The sequence below is a fragment of the Lepisosteus platostomus genome, chromosome 7, assembly GCF_059453375.1.
Source record: "Lepisosteus platostomus isolate fLepPlt1 chromosome 7, fLepPlt1.hap1, whole genome shotgun sequence".
NCBI lineage: Eukaryota > Metazoa > Chordata > Actinopteri > Semionotiformes > Lepisosteidae > Lepisosteus > Lepisosteus platostomus.
Window position 1 is genome coordinate 48,299,421 of NC_142617.1, and position 21,857 is coordinate 48,321,277.

The window sequence follows — 21,857 nt, forward strand, 5'->3', positions numbered from 1 at the left end:
CATTTTTATTTAAATAGATTTCTCTTTGCCAGTAACAGTAAGTAATGCAAATAAACAATTTTTTTTTCTTTTATTATTATTGGTAACATAAGGATAGAGGATTTATTTTTTAAGCAATCACAAATTATAACTAGATAGAAACATTAAAAAATAATCTTGATTGTTTGACTTTGCAAACAGTATTAAAAAGCGTTCTTGGCTACGTTACAGCTCTGAGATTCGAATCCTTAGCAGGGTGGAATGGAGGCTGCTGGCAGCTGCACTTCTGTAAATCATGCCAGAGTCAATAGCAACTGTTGAATAGGGACCCCAGTTTAATGCAGATGAACAGTTAATCTTTTTTGGACTGTGGCACTTGACTCGTGCTGGTTCCTTACAATGTGCCATAATGAATGGTGTCCGCGTGTGTACTAAACTGCCGTGTCTTAATCTCTGTTCATTAGCGACTGCCTGGTACATGTCCGAACAACAGTCGTGCATTTGCTTATGAGGGGGAAAAAAAAGAAGCTTGGACAGAAGCTGGTTAATCCCTTTACTCTTCTGGGGGACAAAAGTCTTAATTTGTAGTCTTCAACAACTGTTGTGCACAGGAAAAGGAAAGGTAGGTGCAAGTTGAAGAAAAAAGTGAATAATTGTTTTGATAAAATTCAGGAGGAAAAACAGCCTGCCATCCTTTATAAGCCTAAATGTGGCCAAATCACAATGCACTACTGTGGCAACTGTGGCTACAACAGGACAGCTTGCTGTCCAACATAGTTACGTGTGGAGCTCGCATGGCTGACGTTCCTAAAAAGCAGTATAGGACTAATAGGTTAATAAGGATTATTAGAGAGATCAGGGCGAATGTGTGCATGTGGGTTTAATGCACAGGTGAGCTGAGGAACACTGCTGCATCCTTTTGGAGCACTCACGAGTCAGTCTCTTCAATAATCAATCCCTCCCTAATAACCCTTTCTATGGCTCTCCAGACACCTTGACCATGCAAGCTCCACACGCAACAACTACCGTCCCATTATACCTACACAAGAAAGAACTGCTGGCCATTAAAAGAAGATCAGCTGGACATCAGTGGCCAGACAGAGAGACATGCTCAGGAGGCTTCAGCCCACCCCCTAGTGCAGAACAATGTGTATTACCAAGCTTTCCTCCAGCTAGCAGCACTGCTGTGTTCTGTCACGAAATGAAAGGTCCCCAGAGTGGAATTGTGCAGAAGGCAAAATCAGCCCAAAGGCAGCTTTGTGTGAACAGTGTGGAGAGGGTGGAGCAGGCTGCCAGAGGGTTTTAATAAGCAAAGACAATGAATACGTACCAAGCCTCTTGTAATTCAAGATTGTAAAGGGCAGGCACTCACAGCAATTAATTGCTACAGCGATATTTCGAAATTCCATATGCTGTTTCAAATGTTTCAACTAAATACTCATAATACCTTTCAAACCATCACTCAAGTGATCCTATCTACTGCTTTATAATATTTGAAAAAATTACTAAATATAATCACAGGTAAAACAAAGATATTGGGCTTTAAAAAATGCCACTTCTGTACACAAAAATAAAGATAATAATTTGTAAATAACTGCTCATGTAGATTAGATTCAAGTGAAAATAAATATTGACAGCTTTCTTTATGATCACAAAACAAAAAGGACTTAGATTTAATGCTTGGCTGTATTTCTTCTCTGATTAATTTAACAGTGCATTCATAGAGTGCACAACAGTGCGTTCAACTAGTTCTGGGCTTCAGAGAAGTTTAAATCAATTTTATTTTAGACATATTAAAATACTAAACAAAACAAACTGCTGGATCAAAATCAAACTCAGATATCCTTCCCACCCATTAGCGTACAATTCACATATTGGATGAACATCAAACACAAGCTTAAGATTTAATCAATGTCAGATGTTTTGAATTCTGAGAACAGATTTATACAGTATATCTACAAAATGCTACGAAACCAAAGAAGATTGTTAAGATTTGTTAGAATTAAGAGACAACCAGATGGAAATGACATAATAAGGTATTAAAGAGCATTAACTTGCTTGAAAATGAAGTGTGACTTGTGCGCTCTGCCATTACTGGGAGTCTGTCACAGCCACTTGTAGGCTCAGGGCACACACAGCACCACTACTGAACAGTGCTGACCTATGCTCCAATAATAGATTGAATCTTCTGACACAAAAAATACACTTTCTAGGTTTCAAAGGAGTGATGTCACTTCTGAAACATGTTCTGCGCCACTGAGTCCTGTTACATGACCAATGCATTACCATGCCGTTCAATTATTCAGTTCATCTCAGCTTGGTTCCATCTATTGACTGGAAGCCAAACCAGTTGCAAACTCAAGAAGAAGTGCAGTGGTAGATGCAGAAGTCACAGATACCAATGGTGATCACAATTTTTAAACCAAGCTAGGCCTGTAACTTTTCACTTGAGCAAGGTGTTAAAATAATGTAAAAGGTGTTAAAATTCCTGCACAGGCACCAGATGATAAATGACATCAAAAAGAGAATGATCCCTGAAGAAGCCCTGGTCCATGAACCTCTGACACCCTGTAACCAGCAGTGTTTGAGATTGGTGGAGGATTTGGTCAGGTAGAACACCAGTGGTCAGACATCAGAATTCATCACCGTCATATCCAGATGTTCTCAATGACACCGATGGGTGGCTCATGGGCTGGAGGCAATATGCTGAAAGGTTCATGCCATGCAATGTTGCAGAAAGTAAAGGATCAAAAGAAAAATCTGTAATGGTGTGGAATGGAACTATTATACAGAAAACAATGGTCTTCCGTGTCCAGGATGGTGGCTATTCCTCCACTATGAGATTCTCCGTCTTGTTTTAAAATGTTACGGTGGTACTGCTAATGCAGTCTTAGTTCAATAGGAATGTCAGTTCACATCAAGCAATCATCATTGCTGCTGTTTAAGACTGGGCATAAACTTTATGCAAATCTGTAAAAATTCTAAAATGACAAAAGGGCGAATAAAATTCCTAACCCAACACCACTTCTGGCCTGCCCTCATTCCCTTCTATTTTTAGTAATGGAGCATTAAAACACTAGCACACTCAAGTAATTAAATTCTATAAATGCACATTGACAACTGCTGTACTGTATGGCAACTTGCACTCTGGCCTTTCTGTTGCACTGTTTCACATCATCATATTCTACAAAACAAGTTAAGAAAGCATCATTGTGGCCCATTAAAAATTCTTTATGATGTTCTTTATCCTTAAATAGTGTCATTCACAGTACTCTTATGTTTTGTGATGCATTTTGACTAGAATGTATAATTAACAAGGGCGTATTCTTTAATGTTCAAAGCCTGCTTGATGAGGTGAACAAGCCTCTTCTGGTGGACCTGTCCGCTGGGGCTGGTCAAATCAAAATCCACTGACATGAAAGACATCATTTCCAGATGGACTTGCCCTTGTACTGATCCTTATTAAAAATGTATAGAATACCACCAGGGTAGCGCACAGAAAGGGGGCATACCTTTTAGGTTTTTGATTTTTAACATTATTTCATGTTGTTATGTTTTGTACCAGTCTTTTGAATACTGAAGTAATATCCTTACCCCTACAGGAAAAAAAAAGTATATGCACATAGGCACTATGCCAAGAAAAAGTATTAACTTGAAAGTAGAAAAAAAAATGTACCAAAGAAAGCATCATCAGATTGTGTCCGATTTCCAGAAATGGTTTCCCTCCACCTCAGTTCTCACCTCCCTTTACTGAAGCTCACACCCAGTGGGCTCTTTAAATTCTTAGCTTACCTGCTTCAATTCTGCTGCAACTGTTCTGCTTAAATTCCTTTTCTACATGGTAACTTGGCTCCTTACGTGGTTTAACATGGTTCTCTCTAATTTGTGGTGCATTTTAAAACTGCTGTTGCCATGATATATGGAAATTAATATTATCTATCTCAGAGATGGGCAAACTTTGTCCTGGAGGTTCAGCGTCTCTGCAGGTTGGTCCTGTCAAAAAGACCAGGTGCTGAAGAGCTGGGAAAAGCTGTTAAATTGTTGTCAATAAGGCAATAATAAGCTAATTTACAGTAGGTAATAAAGTGCTTAGATGGAATACAAAAAGCCTGCAGATACACCTAACCTCATGGTCACTATTTCTGACATGCATGACAGTTGATTGGTTAAGAGACAGATCACTGCCATATTCGATTTCTATCCATTTTTTAACCACAGTATTAAATACCGGGTTGTGGGGGAGCCGGAGCCTACTCCTGCAAGCACGACTGCAAAGCAAGATACATCCTGGAAGGGAAGCCACTCCATTGCATGGCAGACATCGACAGAGACACAGACACAATATAATAGAATAGAATAGAATAAAGTAGTTCAGGTGGGTAGCTGCATCAGCATGCGTAGGCTGCAAAGGAACAAGTAATAGGTTTATTCCATGCTGAAAAGAGAAGAAAGAAAACGCAATGTTTCATGGAGCCTTCTTCAGGTGTGAGCATTATAATATAAATTATAATATAAAATATAAATATAGATTACAGTCAGCAACACTTATGGGTATTCTCAAAATTGTTTGCTTAGGAAAATAACTTGTTTTCTTATGTCTTTTACATGTAAAAAACCTAAATAAACTGATTATATTTTTATATCTTCTTGTCCTGTGAACATAAGAGATCTAACAAACTTTTCTATATAGAGCATGGCTCTACAGTATGTCTCAACAATTAATTATGACAGCAGTGCAAGTCCAAAGCAAGAAAAGACGGAAATCAGTCTGACAGTTTCAACTGTGAGTAACAATGGGGCTTCAGATGTCACTGAATCACATATGTTCTGTAATAGGAAGAGGAAACTCTTCTGTGGCAACAGTGAAGCTACACTTTTTACATACAGCACATAGGAAATGTACTGGGACTGGGAAAATCACACACATTACTTTACATAAAGGAACAGCATTTGGATAATTCATCATATAATAGAAAAAATGATGATACAGATTTATGGATAAGTATTTATGGATAAGTTTATATAAGAAGTATAGCTTTAAGTTGCAATGTGATACACGGTAATCGCACCTTCTATTAAACATTAGAACGAACAAGTTTTAACTGCAGCCTAATGCAAGCAGTGGTAAATGCTGTTAGAAGTAATGCCGTAATATTATAGTATGTGTGTCCTGGCCTTTTATTTCAGTGAACCTAAGTAGCTGAATTTTCCTCATATTAATAATGTGCTTTAGGATTCCTTCAGCTTCCTTGAACTGTGTTCTGGTGGAACAGAATCCTTTCAAACAGTCTAAGGAAGACAGAGGTGGCGCCTGTTCAATTTAATTTAGTTTAAAAATACGCATCAAATCTGATTTCTGTTGCATTAAGGGATTATATGGTAAAATAACTTGAAGAAGGAATGAAATCAGTTTTAGAAATACGTAGCACTCAGATTTCCTTCAGCACTTCATCCTCATTATTAAGGAATGCTGTATCAAAGCTTAATTGATCAATTACATATAAAAGCCAACTTTACACCATGCCATAGTGATAAATTGATTTGTTTTCCCTTACTGGAAACAACATCCTTTTGAAATCCTACAACAATATATTGAATCAGCTACATATTATAATGTGACAAAAGGGTAAATAGTATTAAAAAGATTCTATTGGGACACACAAGAGAAAACCTACAATTCTTATATTACTATTCTCAACCTAGATATATGAAAATTCCTCCATCTTTGCAAAGCTTGGATTCGTAGAGTAAACTTACACAACTGTACAATGCATGAACCTTTTGATGTCGGGAAAGATTTGGTTTTTGACATTGTGAAGAGTAATGAATCAATATGATGTTTAGTCTGGTAAAATACAACTTGACTAGGCAGACAATTGACAAATCTAAATGTTTACTTTGCCCAAGTAGAAATGAATATGTTAGAGTCCATGCTTTGATTGTCATATGAAACTCGCAGTTGAAATTAGAGATTCAACTATTGAAAACTCAAGTTCATTGTGTGGGAATCTAAAAGACATTTTGACAAGCATTCATAAATCTTTCTTTTCCAATGCAAAATGTCTAGACATGTAACTTAAACAATACCGAGCCTTTTTAAATTCAATTACAGTGATAATGCACTAATGAGTGGCAATAGAAAGCAGTGATAAGGGCTCTGGACTCCTACATACAGGGTTGCATGTTTAAATTCCATATGGTTATACTTCTGTTGTGCCCTTCAGCTAGAGGCTTTACCCATCAAACCCAGCTGTTAATATGTAGCTATTGGTATCAAAACAAAATCTAGACATTAACACATAGCTGAAAGCTCTGAATGTCACTTTGGATAAAAGCATCAAACAAATAAATTAATAATAACTGATTGCTTTCCTTTGTGATAAAGCACTCTCCTTTTATGGAAATTAACCTCTATACAGTATGTAGTTTACTTATCCTAATTGGTGATTCCTCCAAACAGAGGTAAAGTAAGCTTAATAAACTTTTGAAGCTTTATATGGTATTCAATGCTTCTTGTCTTTCAATTTACAGTATACATTGATAGGCATACTGTAAAATTCCTCATAGAAATGATTGAAGTCTCCCCCACCCCCACCCCTGTCTCTCCTTTGTCCATTAGAACTGTTGAAAAATAAATCTATAAATTTTGCACTTACTCTGTGGGGCAATTTTTTGAGTGTGTTGCAACTCCAGCAGCTCCATGCCCTCAATCTTGGGCAATTGCATCTCACAACTTCCACTGTCTGCCACAGTCGGTGTTTGACTACTGATTGATGTCTTTCTCAAGGTTTTTATAATCCTTTGAACCTCCGCCAACAGAACAGCTTGTACTGCTTCTAGAACCTGTCAAAGAAGCACAAGGCAAGTGTATTAAACTGAACTGAATAAGCAAAACTTCTAACATTCTCAAATTTAATGTAACGGTGAAATCAGAAGTCTAGCTCTAATTCAAGGGACGGTATCAGAAAAAGAGACATTAATTGGGAGAATTGAATGGTGACAAATGTTTTTTTCAATAACAATGACAACTGTTAGTGTAGGAATTAATGTCTTTTGGGCTAAACCCCTTTCCCAGAATGATATAATTTCAGTGAATCACCTTTGTTATTTAGTTATCTTAGTAGGTTCTTCATGTACAGTAATGATATCTAAGTCTTGCTCAATGTATAACTTTTTTTGACAACTGATTACTGGTTCTCACTAGCGTGAGAGTCACGGTACAAACTGTAATAATGTGGTTTAAAAAATCAAATTACAGTGATAAAGGAAATTGCCTCATTTGCAGTCTCACCCATTGCAGGTGAAACCTGTGGATCCAGAAGAACTGGTGAATTGTTATCTTGTAAAGTTTACCTTTGTTTTGTCTAGTAAAACTACACTGGAATCGTTATTGTTATTGCCTCTCAGGTCTTCTTTGTCCATGGTTTTAATCACTAGACAAGCAAGTTATGACATTTTTTGCCTGGCCTAAAAATATCTGAACTGATTTTTTTGGGGGAGTATTGCTTTGATATCATTCAAATTTTGCCATTCTTGGGTATATTCTGCTTAAACCACTTATTCATATATTATATAATAATATATAATTCATATATACAAGCTACAGCTTGGATTGAATTCCAGTCCATCGCAGGTCACACACAGACACAAATACAGACATGCAACATGCACACATTCACACCAGGGTCAATTTTCCCAGAAACCAATTAACATACTTGTACGTCTTTGAACTATGAGAGAGAACCGGAGCACCCAGTGGAAACCCATATGAACACGGGAATCTTCTCAAAGATTGCACCCTAGGTCTGGAATTGAACCCAGCAATATTAACCACTATGCCACCATGTTGCCCCAGAAATAGGTTCAAGGTATCAAAATATGTTATGATAGATGTTTGTTTTTCTGAATATTTCCAAGATAGAGTGTAAAAAACACAAAAAGGAAAACCCTGACATGAGGGCAGCTCATGTCATATTCTATTTTGATGTGAAATCTCAAGCTGTCACAGTGTGTCATCGCTTTCAAACATTATAGTCTAGCTGGCAAAATGGATCATTTCTTACCTCCACTGATTGGTTTTGCCAACTAGTAACCAGCTTTTCCAAGGACGATGCCTCTCTAACAAGGTACTGGGCAGCTTCTCTGGCTACAGAATAACAAGCACATCAGTTAGCATGATGCCCTGCAATTAATATACATTACCAAATTAGCATAATAATTCATTTATGAGACACTGAACTTGTGAAAAAGACCACAACTTCAGTTATTTTCAGGTTTCTGCAATGCCTTTAGACAAAGGACGTTTTAATGATCAAATGGGAGACTTCTATTGGGCTGCTACTTTGAACAGATGGCATTGGAAAATTCACAATGAAGTTGCCCTTCTAGTGATATTTAGAGGAAAGAAGGACCCTCCAAAGTATATTAGAATTTATTACTAGGCTTAAAAAGTAGCTAAAATATACACTCTTGAATTTATTAAATAGGTTACTTTTCTCTTACCCTGCAGCAGCTGGTGTATAAACTCCACACAGGTAGAATGGCCTGGTTTCAGGTAATTCGCCATTTGTAAATCAGGTCCATTTCTCTGACTGAAAAATAAATATGAATTTAGAGTCATAAGACAATGTGAAAGAAGTATACAGGAAAGACTTGAACATAAATACTCAGATGTACTGTTATAATCTATTTATAATCTCATTTTATGCTATTTCACAGACGTATAATACTTATTTTCAATTACAAGAACCTACATTGTCTTTTCAGTTGAAAAATATAACAAAATGTCACCTAAAAAAGGTATTTTAATATACTTTAATGTAAAATAGTAAAAATAAATAAATAATACTTCAATGTAATTATTACCAAAGCATACTGAGTAATCCCAAGCATTGTTAATTATGTTCTCTGTATAGACTGAATGTTTACCAAATATACTGTATATTTAATGTAACCCAGACATTAATATACACATTTTCCAGAAAATATATTTCAGCTCTTTAAAACATACATGGGTTTGCAACAACCATTGCTAATTTTAAACCCATTACATTCAGACTATGACACAACACTTTTGGGTTTTGTGTATATCTATCAGTAAACATCGCACAATCCATATTACAGCTTTAAAGAAAGTGACAACTAGGACGTGCATTCTGTTTCATTTGTCCTACATAAACAGAATATTATTAATAGGATTTTTCAGGACTGGCAATGTGATGCAAAGGTGAACTCACAGACAGGAAAAAATGATTGAGTATATTATTTAATTATCTCATTGTATATATTCATTAATTATATTATTAATTGGCTAATAAGACTATTGTTCTGAAATATTTGTATACAGTAAATAGACATTAAACAGGATACATTTTATGCATGTAATACTATAATAATATACAGTACAGTTCTGTAACTAATAATACTATAGATAATCATGAATTTATTAATACAGAGATTTGTAAACTCAAAAAATGTCAGACCATTTAACTACAAACATCTTTGTGTTGCTGTTTTTTAAAAAAAACAATATTTAGATATAATAATCAGTGCATCCTTAATTTTAATGAGCAGGGGAAAAAGGATGATCATTCAATCTATACGTATTCAGCCAAGCATGATCAAAACTACAGGAACGGCAGGCGTGTGTCAAGAATTACAAACACTTCCCTAGCCTTGGTGTGAGCTGGTGTTGTGTTTGATCTTAGATATGAATTTTAATCATTTACAGTCCCTACCTGTCTTGCCCATGAGGGCTTGTAAGCCTCATAAGACTGTCCATTACCAACACAACAGACAGTAAATAGGAAACAACTTTCAGTCTGAATGCATCCTTCTTTGCATCTTCAAAGGCTTCTAGAAGTGGAATCTCTGCGGTGATGCTGCTTGCATACTGCTTCCCTAGTTCCACCACTCTGTATGCAATTAAATTTGAAGGCTGGCCCTCTACAATATGGCCGAGTCTTCCTGGGTGCCATCCTGGTAAGATCAGGGACATGTGGCCGTTCTTTGACTTTAGACAGAATGGCTTGGAGGTCAGCAGTGGTATGATTCCCAGTTCTCTTGCACAACAGTCATCAAGTTCTTTGTCGGTACCCCATGGAAAGAGGCCGGACAATAGCAGACCGGCTGAATCTCGAGCCAAATTGATATTTACTACTCTCTTGGGCTGCTGCCTTCTTCCTCTCGTGCTGACTGGTTGGGATGCCTGCCTTGCCAATCGAACCTCTCCTGTGGGAAAGTGATCCAAGCTCCTTTCACTCTGGAACAAGTGATCTCTGACAAAACTTTGCAGGTGCCCATTGACATGCTGAAGAGAGAAAATAGTCTTGCTCCTCTTCAGTGAAGTGGCAGGTTTATCAAAGACAGGCTCTCTTTTCGGTTTTCGGAAGCTATGGAATGTGTTTAGGGCAATGGTTCCGTCCTGGGAAGCTTGATCCAGTTTTTCCAGAATTTCCTCAACATAAAATGTTAGAATGTGGGTACCACTGTTTAGCAGTCCTGCCTCAAGTGGAACTAGTGAAAAAGGATTGAAGGCAGTAACATGGCAGGAGATCTAGAAAACACAGAAAGATTTAACAGAGAGTTAATCACACTAACAGAAGGAAAAACAGAATTAAGATTATTACAAACAAAACAGTCAAATTTTTAGAAATTGAACCAAATAAAGATGCTTGGCAGAATATTTTCCTCTCATTTGTAGCCTCTTATGTTATGATGAGAAAGGATCCAAAATATTTACCTTTAAGTACTGCTACAGTATATTGCAAGGAAGAATATACAACTTTAACCTGTTTTTAGAACTTCTCCTTGAATCTAATGCAGTTATATTGGGATTCAACAGTAATCAAATTTAGAAGAGAAACCTGCAGGACATACTTTAAAGACTGATACAGAACTGAGATCATTACATATCTTTGAGGCTGGAAAGGATTCAAAGTCCATTTGTTGTGTTTCTTTAGATACAATTCTAAAGGAGAACCACAGTCCCAATTTCTGAGATTAAATCTTGGTAACAAAATAAATTCATTGACGTTATTGAAAACTTTTTGGGAACTATGTGAATGTACTGCAAGTTGCCATGTTGTCACAAACACCTGGTCTCGCCATAAGCGAGAGCAAGAGATTATGAGAATTGTGATGTGAAGCAACCCTTCCTGCTCACTAGTCACTGGAATGACTAATGTAATTCCATGTACGAGCAAAAGAGTACAGATTGTACAGCAGACGTTTCACCACAGAAATGTTCCAATGTAAGCTGCATGCATTAACAAGTAAGTAGTATTTGTCAACGATACTTCTATCGGATTAAAAGAGATGTATTCATAAGCCTATTTGTTTACAATTTCACGAGGAATGACAGCAGCCGAAAGCTTGGGAGAAATTAGAATCGTTTATTGGGATGTGGAGATTTGGTGTAACCCGCTTGGCTGAGGGCCAACCTCCCGGCCGTTGGACGGGGAGGATAGGACCCCCATGTGACCAATTGGGTAGCTGCAAAGGTGGAGAGGGGGTGGAAGAGGGATGCAGAAAACGAACGAGGAAGAGGAGAGGGTGACGTTGATATATATGAAGACCGGTTGCTTACGTCAGGATTAGTGAGAATCGCAGTAGCCATGTCAAATGAGCACGGCTGCCTTCATTCCTCCCAAACTTTCATTAAAAACTCCATATAATAGGGTCTCTTCACGTCACCTGATGTTTTGTTACCTCGCTCTGAATAACAGAATATGGGGCTGCACAAACATGGAAAAGTATTCTATTTTGTGATGTAAATTGGAGGTATTACAGGTTACAGTGTATATTTTACTTTTATTGTTGTGTGAAATGAAATGCACTCATCAATGCTGATTTGTTAAACCCCAAATATAAAAATAGCATTGCAGTTCCCCCTTAAATACTGCAATAAATAATACTATTTATCATATAGTTGCCATTTTAGATTTCATTTGCTTTTAGAGTTCTACAGCATAAATGAGACAGAAAAAAACTGAAAATGATCTTGAGCAAAAAACAACCAAACAATTGACAGTTCATCTCGCCTTTGAATGATTGCCTTTTTTTGTTTGCACAGCAACTAACAGAAACAGTACTGTTGCGTCCAATATTTCAGTTTCATAATGTCCTCTTGAATTGTACATTTTAACCACTGAACTATTTTTTTTTGCCCTTTAAGATAAAGGTCTTTCAACAAGCTCCAATGTCTTTCTGTTGCTGTTATTTCCACTGAAGGGTTCCATTAGTAGATTTTTTTTCAAAAAGGTTTGATCCTGTTCATCCTATACTCTCAATGGGTAACTAGGGCAGCTATTCCATTATAAGTAGCTTCTTCTATCTTTTTAAAAGCTGGATGCCTCTTCATGTTTGGGTTAAGGGTCATATACCGGTAGGAAGGTAAGCCTCAGCCCAGAAAACTCTCAATCAAGTTAGAGATGGAGGGTTTTTAGTTTCCTTGGATACCAAACCTTATACAGAATTTCTGGAGTTTTTTTTTTCTTTTCTGTTTCCCAATTAGAATGTTTCACAATAGAAAGTCCAAAAAGAAAATCACACTTAAAACGTACACTACAACATCCCCATATTTAAACATGTGGTTTATAGGACATATAATGTACATTTAAAACATCTGTCCACTATCAGAATTACTTTGCAGTAAGGATCTTAGTAACCTGGAGCATATCTTGGTAGACATGAGGCATAAGGCAGAACTAAACCCTGGACAGGACGCCAGTCCATCACAGGTTACAAGGTGGGAACACATTCTAGACAGGATACCAGTCCCTCACAGGGCATAAGGCTGGAATACACCCCGGACAGGACGCCGGTTCATTACAGGGCAGAAGTTGGGACCACAGCCTAGAAAGGATGCCAATCCATCCATGCCTCACTAACATGAGGACATTTGAGACAAACCAATTAACCTAGTCAGCACGGCTTTGTGTCTTTGGATCATGGGAGGGAAGTGTCACAAACACAAGGAGATCTACAAATCACATGCAGAAGGCATCCAGGATTTGAGTTAAACCCAGGTTTTGAAACTTCGAATTATGAGTTGTGTGGCAGCAGGGCTAATGGCCATATCACAATTCCCTCCATATTATAAATAACAGGGTTTAATAACTGTTGATTTATTTCTATTTTGAAAAAATATTTTATGTATGGCTTGTTTGCTTGCTTTTCATAATTTGAATTTGAAGATATAATACAGTTTCACATTAAAAACAAGTTAAAACATTTTCATCAGTGTATAAATGCAAATTACAGCAGGTAAAATTAAAATGGAAAAACGACAGATTCCTTTAAATTTTCTGCTAGTACTGGATGGAAAATTGTCACAATTGTTTATATTTACAGTACTATATACCATTTTTGACACTGAAAAGATGTTCCTTTCATCATGTACCAATTAATATATGCTGAGATGAGTGAGATGGAAAAAAAATAATAATGATACAAACAATTTTTATTACCTAAAGTTAAACTTTGTCCATTAACTCTAATCAAGAGTTTAAGAAAGTCTTTTGTGTGTAACCTTGGCATTAGCCTTTATTTATTTTCCACTTGAAAAGCTGTCAAGGTTTAAGTTCGTGGCATTGTCCTCTGGGTTAAAGTATTTTATCCTTAAATGACCCAGAGTTAAGCTATTCTTTTGGAAAATGCAAGGAAGGTATAGTTATAGGACGTTATAGTTAGCATAAACTATAGAAAAAGCAGTGAGCAGTGGAAGCAACAATCAGAGCACACACTGTCATGACACTAAGGAAATCCATCTGGAGTGGCTGAAATCCACCTTGCAGGATGCAGATTTAGGATTTTTCCACATGAAGCACTCCAGGGTCACTGAAACAGGAAATCCGTTGGGATCTAGTTCAGACAGATAAGCAGGGGTCTTCACTTAGAAGAAAGGAGGTGTGCAGGGACGGCCGGGGATGGTATGAAAAGCTTGGATCACCAAGGGGTGCTGATGAGTTCCACTGCCCTTTTTTAAATTAATTCAAAATAATGATGGGAAACTGACACAGTAAATTCTCAGTATAGGTCACTGCATTTACTGTTAGCCTAGGACAATAATGAGCACCTGTCCTCCCATGAAGGCGATCAGAAGGCAAACACACTGTACAGTATATATATTCAGAATAATTCCAGGAATAGCAAACTGCTTTGGCAAAAAGTCTGCTGTGGTTTGACAAGCATGAGGGATAAACCGAAGCCTGACATCTTCTCTCACCTGTCATTTCTGTATCATGCTGAACAGGTATAAAACCAGTTTAAAATGATTGTAAAAAAAAATGATCACCTCAAAGATTATGCAAGTCTGCTCCAAGCTGTACGACTTCTAAGGACTTCAAATAGGCTGGCTATTTGCATCAGAAACAGCCAAAAAGAGTGTACTGTAATTTTAAAAAAATCCAAAAATGAATGACTGCAAATCTCAAACAGAGTTTTTTTTGGCTTAATCTGATGTTTATTTGAAGAATCCAGTAATATAAAAATAAAATCTAGAAACCTACTGTAAAAAAAGTGTTCCACAAAATGTTTTGAGCAAAAGCTGAATTTAGATTTAAAACACATGGATATATTTTCAGGATGTGTCCTACTCAGTTGTGAATCATTTGTCTTGTGTGCTCTTATTGGTTTTTGTAATGCAATAAAAATACATTAAATACCTTCAAGAAATAAAAAAAAAATCAGTTCCAAACCGTTACTGTTTGGAAAAGTTAAACAGATTTCTCTGTAAATGAAAGCAGGATGACAGCCAGCTTGATTCAGTTAGAGATGCAATCCTAACAATATGACACATCTGACAGTTTAAAAGCCACATAGTTTGAATTTTCTGTGAGGAGACTGGCAGTTTTCTAACTGACCAGAGATTCTTTTGAATTCCTAGCTGCCCTCACAGTGGTAGCACCTTCCAAACTGTCAGAAAGAACAGATGCTTCTCCACAGAAAGACTCTTCTGACAGCTTCCTGGCATATGTGCACACCTTCCCCGCAGCTATTTTCAAACAATAACCAACAGCTTCCTTCCAACACCGGGCCTAGCCTGTAACACCTTTACTGTTATGCTGAGAGCATTATGACCACTAACTCCCCAGCCCAAGGAACTCACTAATGAGTCAGCTTTTCTGAACCACCCAGAGGAATGCCCACTTCAACAGGGCACACAAGGAAAATGCATAAACATTTGCAGGCTCAAGCTTAATTGACACAATTCTCTTAAAAGGTGTGTTGGCTTGTTCATTAAGCAATACTGAGGTCCGTTATTAGAGATAAGACTACGTGCTCTGAGGCCACCTCAGGCAAGATGCCAAATTTCTCCAGCTCAGCTATAGACCCACATTAGCAAGGGTGGCATCTTATTAAACACCTGAACATGAGACATTAATTCACCGGCTTGCATTTGACTCAGATCTTTGAGTAAAGGCCTTGATGTGCTGGTGAATAAGAAGCATTTATGCTGTATTCTAGTACCATCATTAACTTTTCTTTGGCTTACTTTGTGAATTATAAAAAAAAGGGTAGAATCCTTAAGAACATGCATAATGTGATACTTGGTTAAGCAAGAGAGGTTACAAAGAAGAGGAAGATAGGACACACAAACTTTAAGTCAAGTGTTATTTTGTTAAAATTTGACAATATGCTAGCAAGGAAATGGAAATTGCTGCTCTGGAATTCGTCCACAGATGAGCAATTGTATACATTCCCAGGCTAAGAGAATACCCTACACTGACAGGCTGAATTTGTTCGATCCTGAACATTGTAAATGTGCATCAGCATTACTGAGCACAAGAATTCTTAAACTATTACACAGGAATCAGTCAACTAAAAAGTTGGCTGAGACTTGTTTTTCTAGAAGTTTGATTCTCACCTGGAGAGTGAGAAGTTCAAATCCCAGATGAGTTCTTTGACTAATGGACTGAATGGCTTCAGCATCGGAACATTTATTGTGTTCCAAAAAATATTATTCTTAGGCCAGGTTTTTGTAAAGAAAATTCTTTTGAAAATTGTTTCTTTCTATGCAACTTCTCAATGAAATTTAGAGGATGTCAAGCTGTATCAGGAGAAATTTTTCACATCTCCATGTCAGGGTAAATGATTTTCTGCAGGTATCCTTTAACGGTATTTTCCTGCTGTCTTTGGCCCTCACCACAAGCTATTTATGATATTTTGTGCCTTTTTTTCTGAGCTGGCCCACAGTGATAGAAATGTAATTCTTCCTCTTTGCAATTAAATTAACAAAATCTGTTAGATTCAGTCCATTTGACCGTAATGGTGCCATCTTTTGACCCTGACCTGTAGAGTCCTAGTGCAGGGATTAGGGTGAAAGCAGCTGAGGAAATAGAAGAAAGTTAAAAGCTCTTTCACATTTTTATTATGACACAGGCCTCGATACAAGAAGAAACACTTTTCCCATTTGGGTGTCTATAGGCAGCCACAATAGATACTGCAGGACAGTGATTTCTTTTTATTAAACGTAATCGAAACAGATCACAGCTTCAAAGATGCTTTTCTTTATCATAGTGGCACCCTTCCCCCATCATCAAGCTGCCATCTACTCTCTCTGGAAAAATACAGGCAGCTCCGTTACTGCATGGTCACCGAGTGAAGTTTACCAAGAAGGACTTCAGAATCCTTGTGGTCAGTCTCACAGTTCATCACAAAGTACAAAGTAGAAGTGTCAAACAGCTGCAGCTTCATGCAGGGATAAGTCTTACTTATGAAGATCACTCCTCTGTAACTTGTTTTCCATAACATCCAAAATGTTTTTGTCCATTAAATATAACAAAACAAGAAATAGAAGAAAGAGGGCAACATGTTGAAAAAACATGTTGATTTTATAAAATAGTTCCTAGAGATAATGTTCAGGGATAAAAAGGGAACGACAATGTAAAATCAGGTGGTATTTACATGTTTATGATTCCAGACATCTGTCCCTTTTCCACAATTCAAAATAAAGAGTTGTGCCAGAACCTGTAACTTGTTTGCTCTGCAATCTCGACGTGGAAAAGGATAAACAAAGGGCTTAACATAGAGCGAGCCAGGTAAGATGCTGAATTTGTGCCTTTTCATGGTTGTAAGAACAAAACGAAAATATTGATTAGCAGATGCTGCATTGTCTTCCTCCCTTTATGGCACCTAACAAAAAAAAAAAGGTTACAGCAACATGAGTCACATAAAAGCAAGCCAAGGCAAGTCATCCAAACAGCAGGAACATACACACTTCCATTGTTTTGGCTTGAAAGAAAATGTGTGCAGAGTTACACTGGATATAAAATGCTTGGCATTTGTAGCAGAGCACACATGCCTATAATCCTGTATTACAAATGGCTTTCCAGGGCATTTAATAATTTGAAAACTGTGGTAGGCTTGCAGACTGTACCTTACATTATGCTATTTCTAGGTGCTGGGTATAGCTTAAAACAATACCAACACCAAAGGAAACAATTTAGCATCTCTGTGTAAAACAAAAGCATTGCCTACTGGATACTGGATACTGTAGACTATCTTCAAAAATAAAGAATTATATCTTTATATACTATAGTAATGTAATAAAATGTACTTCATAAAAAGTACTTCAAACAACAAAACATCAAGAAATAAAAACGTAGGCTCAGTGTAAGAAGCTGACTCCACTGTAAGGTTACAGTGGCCACAATATTAGCTACAGTAATCTGGAAAAAAACTTTCCAGTTAAGTGATGATGCCTTGATTGTTCACAGCAAAGGTTCACTGATCTACTTTCAGGTGGCTTCAATCCGCATTTCAGAGCAGCTACCACCTCACACAAACAGGGCTTGAAACTGCATTGTGGGAAAGGTAGTACCAGTTCCCACCAGCCCACTCCATCAAACAGCTGTTCATTAATCAGAGAGCTTTGGTGGGATACTTGAGACACATGCAACGTACCTGAAACACACTGCATCTTTTGGGTTATCAGGCATCAAGTCACGAGGCGTCACATTTACTGAATGCCTCACATTTATCATCAACTATTCTCCATAAATCTCATTTCTGTCTCTTACCGCTCTTTTTTGGAGCAAGTTTATCTATGACTGCTCTAGACTCCTGGTAATCAGCGATGCCTTCATCAATTCACGTTCTCTCTCTGCATTGCAATTTCCACCTCCACCCCCAAACCATAAACTGCATTCTTCCTCGCTACCACACCAGTGCTGCAAAAGAGAAAGACGAGCCCCAGCTTGCATTCAGCACTCTTCTTCAGCTTAAGTAACAAAGTAATTTAAAAAAATCATTTCCTTTAAATCTCAATAAACACATTTTTGTTGTTTCTTACAACATGGAAATCAAACAATAGCATGGAAGGCCATAAAAATATTGGTTTGATTTTTTAACCCTTATTTTCTAACTCCAAAAGACAGTGACATTTGGAACAGCACGCATATCACGAGTTCTCACCGACTACATTTTGAAGTTCACAAGATGAACTGGGATCAAAATATTTACACTTTGCAAAAAGGACCAAACATTCTTGTCCTTGTAATCATTATTAATACCACCTAACTAGTTAAATTCAAACTCACATATTCTAATCATACTTCCTACAGTGGCAATCTGTGTTCAACTGGGTTTTAAAAATGTATAGATTTTCCTTCCAGTGAAAGAAAAAGATTCAAAATTGTATTAAAAAATCTACTTATTGTCAATTGTGATTGAAAGGGCTGGTAATCTGTTTTGAAACCTATGTGTCCTGTGAGCTGGAGATGCCTGACAATAGGTAAAAAACTGCCTCCTCCAAACACACACATTGGACAGCAGCTCAGTGATTGGCAGCACAAATAGAAGACAAACGAGAGAGCCTTCAATCTGCAGCTGATGCACAGGAAGAAGAGGGAGAGAGCGGGGTTTACAATGAAGGAAAACATTACCAAGCTAATGGCGCAGGCAATCATATGACCACCATGCGTCTGTGAGAGCAGCAGGGCACCCATTTTCAGTTAAGTGTTAGAGTACCTTTTTGCTTTCTCTGACCACAGCAGGGGTAAAACATCCTAGAGTGTGCCTGGTAATAAATTACTATATTGGATACTTTTTGTTTTCCCTTCCTGATGACCGAGTGGCTAGCTCTGGCTATCAATGACAATTAAAGTATGGTCAGTTCCATGCAGCTGCACCTCAGCCCCAGCATTCCGATCACCACAGCTCCCACCCACTGGGTCAAGAGGCTCTTTTGACCTCTGTCAGTTAAGGCTGCCTGGCCAGTTGCTATTTAGTGCAATCTCAGGTGAACAGATGGACAACTCCTTCCATTCTCTCCATAAAACCCTCCAAATTAAAGATAAATGAAACTGGGACCTGGCTCTGAAACTGGTTTACGAGGGTAAAATATGGTTCGGTGACCCCCTTAATAGAATCCCCACTCACAGAAAAATATCAGTATCCCCATTTCTCTACTCTGAAGAATATGACAGGAGTCAATATTGGTAGAAAATCTTTGATAATGAAGTTGTGACTCCCAGAGACATTTGTACAATGACATGCCAGCCTGATAAGCATAATTGATTCCTATGCATTATGGAAAACACACATCCATTTCTATAATAATAATAATAATAATAATAATAATAATGTAGCGCACATTTTCCGTACCCCACTAGTTTAGAAGGCTCTCATCATAAGACAAATACGAATTTATCCTTTCTTTGGTACTCAGACATTTGTTTCTGTAAAATATGCATCGGAATAAAATTTGCATCTGAGGTCAACTTATCTAATAAGGATATTTTCAATATTTTCAATCCATTCCTGAAAGGCCAGGCAATTAGATTGCCTGCTAAGCTAATATTCATTTGCAATCCCCCATGAAAACAGGACAGCGATGACATTGCTATGGTGAACATTGGCTAGGAAAAAAATCTTTGCTGCATCTTTGCTGTAAATTTACACTGGATCATACAAAAATATAAAGCCTCAGGATACATAAGGGACATAAAGGTCTCAATGATTTTTTTTACAGAGTAAACTGTTAACAGTTACAGATTAACGATAAAATTCTCAAAACACAAAATGTTCCCATAGTTTCACTGTTTTCACTTGCACATTTCACTAACAGTTCAAAATTCACCTCTCAGGAGTAAATAATTATTATAAGAAAAACAGAACAGCAGAATGATTTAGGTGATGAATACCATATTGCACTGATAATTAAGGATTCCTCATCATTAACTGGGCTAACAGTAAAGTCTATTACTTTGAAATAAAGAAGGGTTTGTCTTAATGACACACAGCCAGAACAACGATTTACCAATGCTTGTGTATGAAACATTTGTACAGCGTACATCAGAAATCACAGGGCTGTTTTGACTACTGGGAAGTCAAAGGCAGTGATCACAAATGAAGAAAATACTTCTGTCATTAAACACACAAAATAACTGACAAGATTTGAAGGGTTGTATTAATGTATTTTTTAAATAATATAATAATTGACTAGGTTTCCCTACAGATTACAGTTTAAGCATTACAATCTTTTTCTAATGACCACTTTAAGTGGATCTTATGTTCATTAAAATATAAATGAACACTTCAGGGACCAGTTAATTGACTTCATCTTAAAAGGGCATTCATCTAATTACAGCACTTAATTAAGATGTTTGTCTATATGCACACAGCACTTTGAATTTTTTCCTGAAGTGCCATTGAAGTGAAATGAAGTATTTTCCTTTCTGTTAAGAAATATATGTATGTTTCCTGGCTAGCACATTTTAAATACATGACTCTTACATCAATACAAACAAGGCTGAACACTTTTTACAAAAAAGGAATAAAATCATCTGCTATTACATATGAGTTAAATACAGAAGTCTTATTTTTATATGTGAGTTACATTTCCTAAAATTGGTATGGAAAGAAAATGATCAAAAGATCATTTCAACAGTTAACCATTACCAAGACAAACGTACTTTAAATTTCAAAACTATTTTTTTCCAAACCATATCAATGTCTCTTGCTGCAGTATACCAGATTAACATTCATAAAAATAGTAATTGTATTGCTACTGCTTGAATGGTTAATGAGTTTGAGACTTCTTTAATCTGCATCAACAGTTACCTTTACTTAGTAGCAATAATGATACTGCAAATAAGCCTTAAATGTTATTCAAGTGGCAAAAGACAGATGTATTTTTTTCTGAAATCATTTGAACCATTATCATCGCTCACAGAGTCAATTGTATTAAAGTAAATTTATGTACCAGAACTAATTTAGGTTTGCCATAGAAAATCTGGCAAACATTTAGATGATCAAAATATTTTTGATGTGTGATTTTTCAGTTTTTGCTGACTTCTTTTACCCATACGATGAAAATGAAATACACCTCACATTTTAGATAATGGGTGAGGGTCGTTGTTGGAGAGGGTCAATAATTTTGCAGTAACTGCATATGTTATATATCTATTGCAAACTTTTCAGGGGTCAATATTCTTTGACCATGTTAATGAACTGCAAGCAAAGTAAAAACAAGAATGCTGTAGTTAATATGCTTCGTCGGTTTGTCTGAGGATTGTCCGCAAAAACTGTTTAACTTTCTTTGGTGTCTTTTGAGTAACAAAATTTCATGTCCATGAATTATGAACAGAAAAATTGTCCTGGCTGGGAAGCAATCAAAAAGCTTTTTTTTCAAGAATGTGTGAAGCTTCATTTTAGAGAAAATCCACTACAAAATGCAAGCTAGACTAATAATATTGCACAGCACATGCTCACAAGGCATAGCATGACACACAGGACACACAAAGGACAGTTTTGTAAACCTTATTGGTCTGCGGCAGGTGGGTAAATGTTTATGCAGAACCTGAACATACAGTACAGCACACACCTGCAGCATGATGGTCCTATCCCCTGCTCTCAGACTCTTGTTCCCAGCA

The 21,857-nt window shown here is 37.0% G+C and overlaps 1 protein-coding gene across 2 annotated transcripts in view; it reads right to left on the reverse strand.

Moving 5' to 3' along the window:
- The window catches only part of LOC148659017 (WD repeat-containing protein 72-like), a 78,608-nt gene that overhangs the window by 18,570 nt on the left and 38,181 nt on the right, over nucleotides 1-21,857 (reverse strand). For both annotated transcript variants that reach the window (XM_088640911.1, XM_088640912.1), the window contains exons 15-18: nucleotides 9,717-10,534; nucleotides 8,482-8,570; nucleotides 8,043-8,125; nucleotides 6,636-6,822 (exon numbers count right to left, since the gene is read on the reverse strand). In XM_088640911.1, coding sequence (XP_088497037.1) covers nucleotides 6,636-6,822; nucleotides 8,043-8,125; nucleotides 8,482-8,570; nucleotides 9,717-10,534 — 1,177 coding nt within the window. The remainder of the gene's footprint in view (nucleotides 1-6,635; nucleotides 6,823-8,042; nucleotides 8,126-8,481; nucleotides 8,571-9,716; nucleotides 10,535-21,857) is intronic.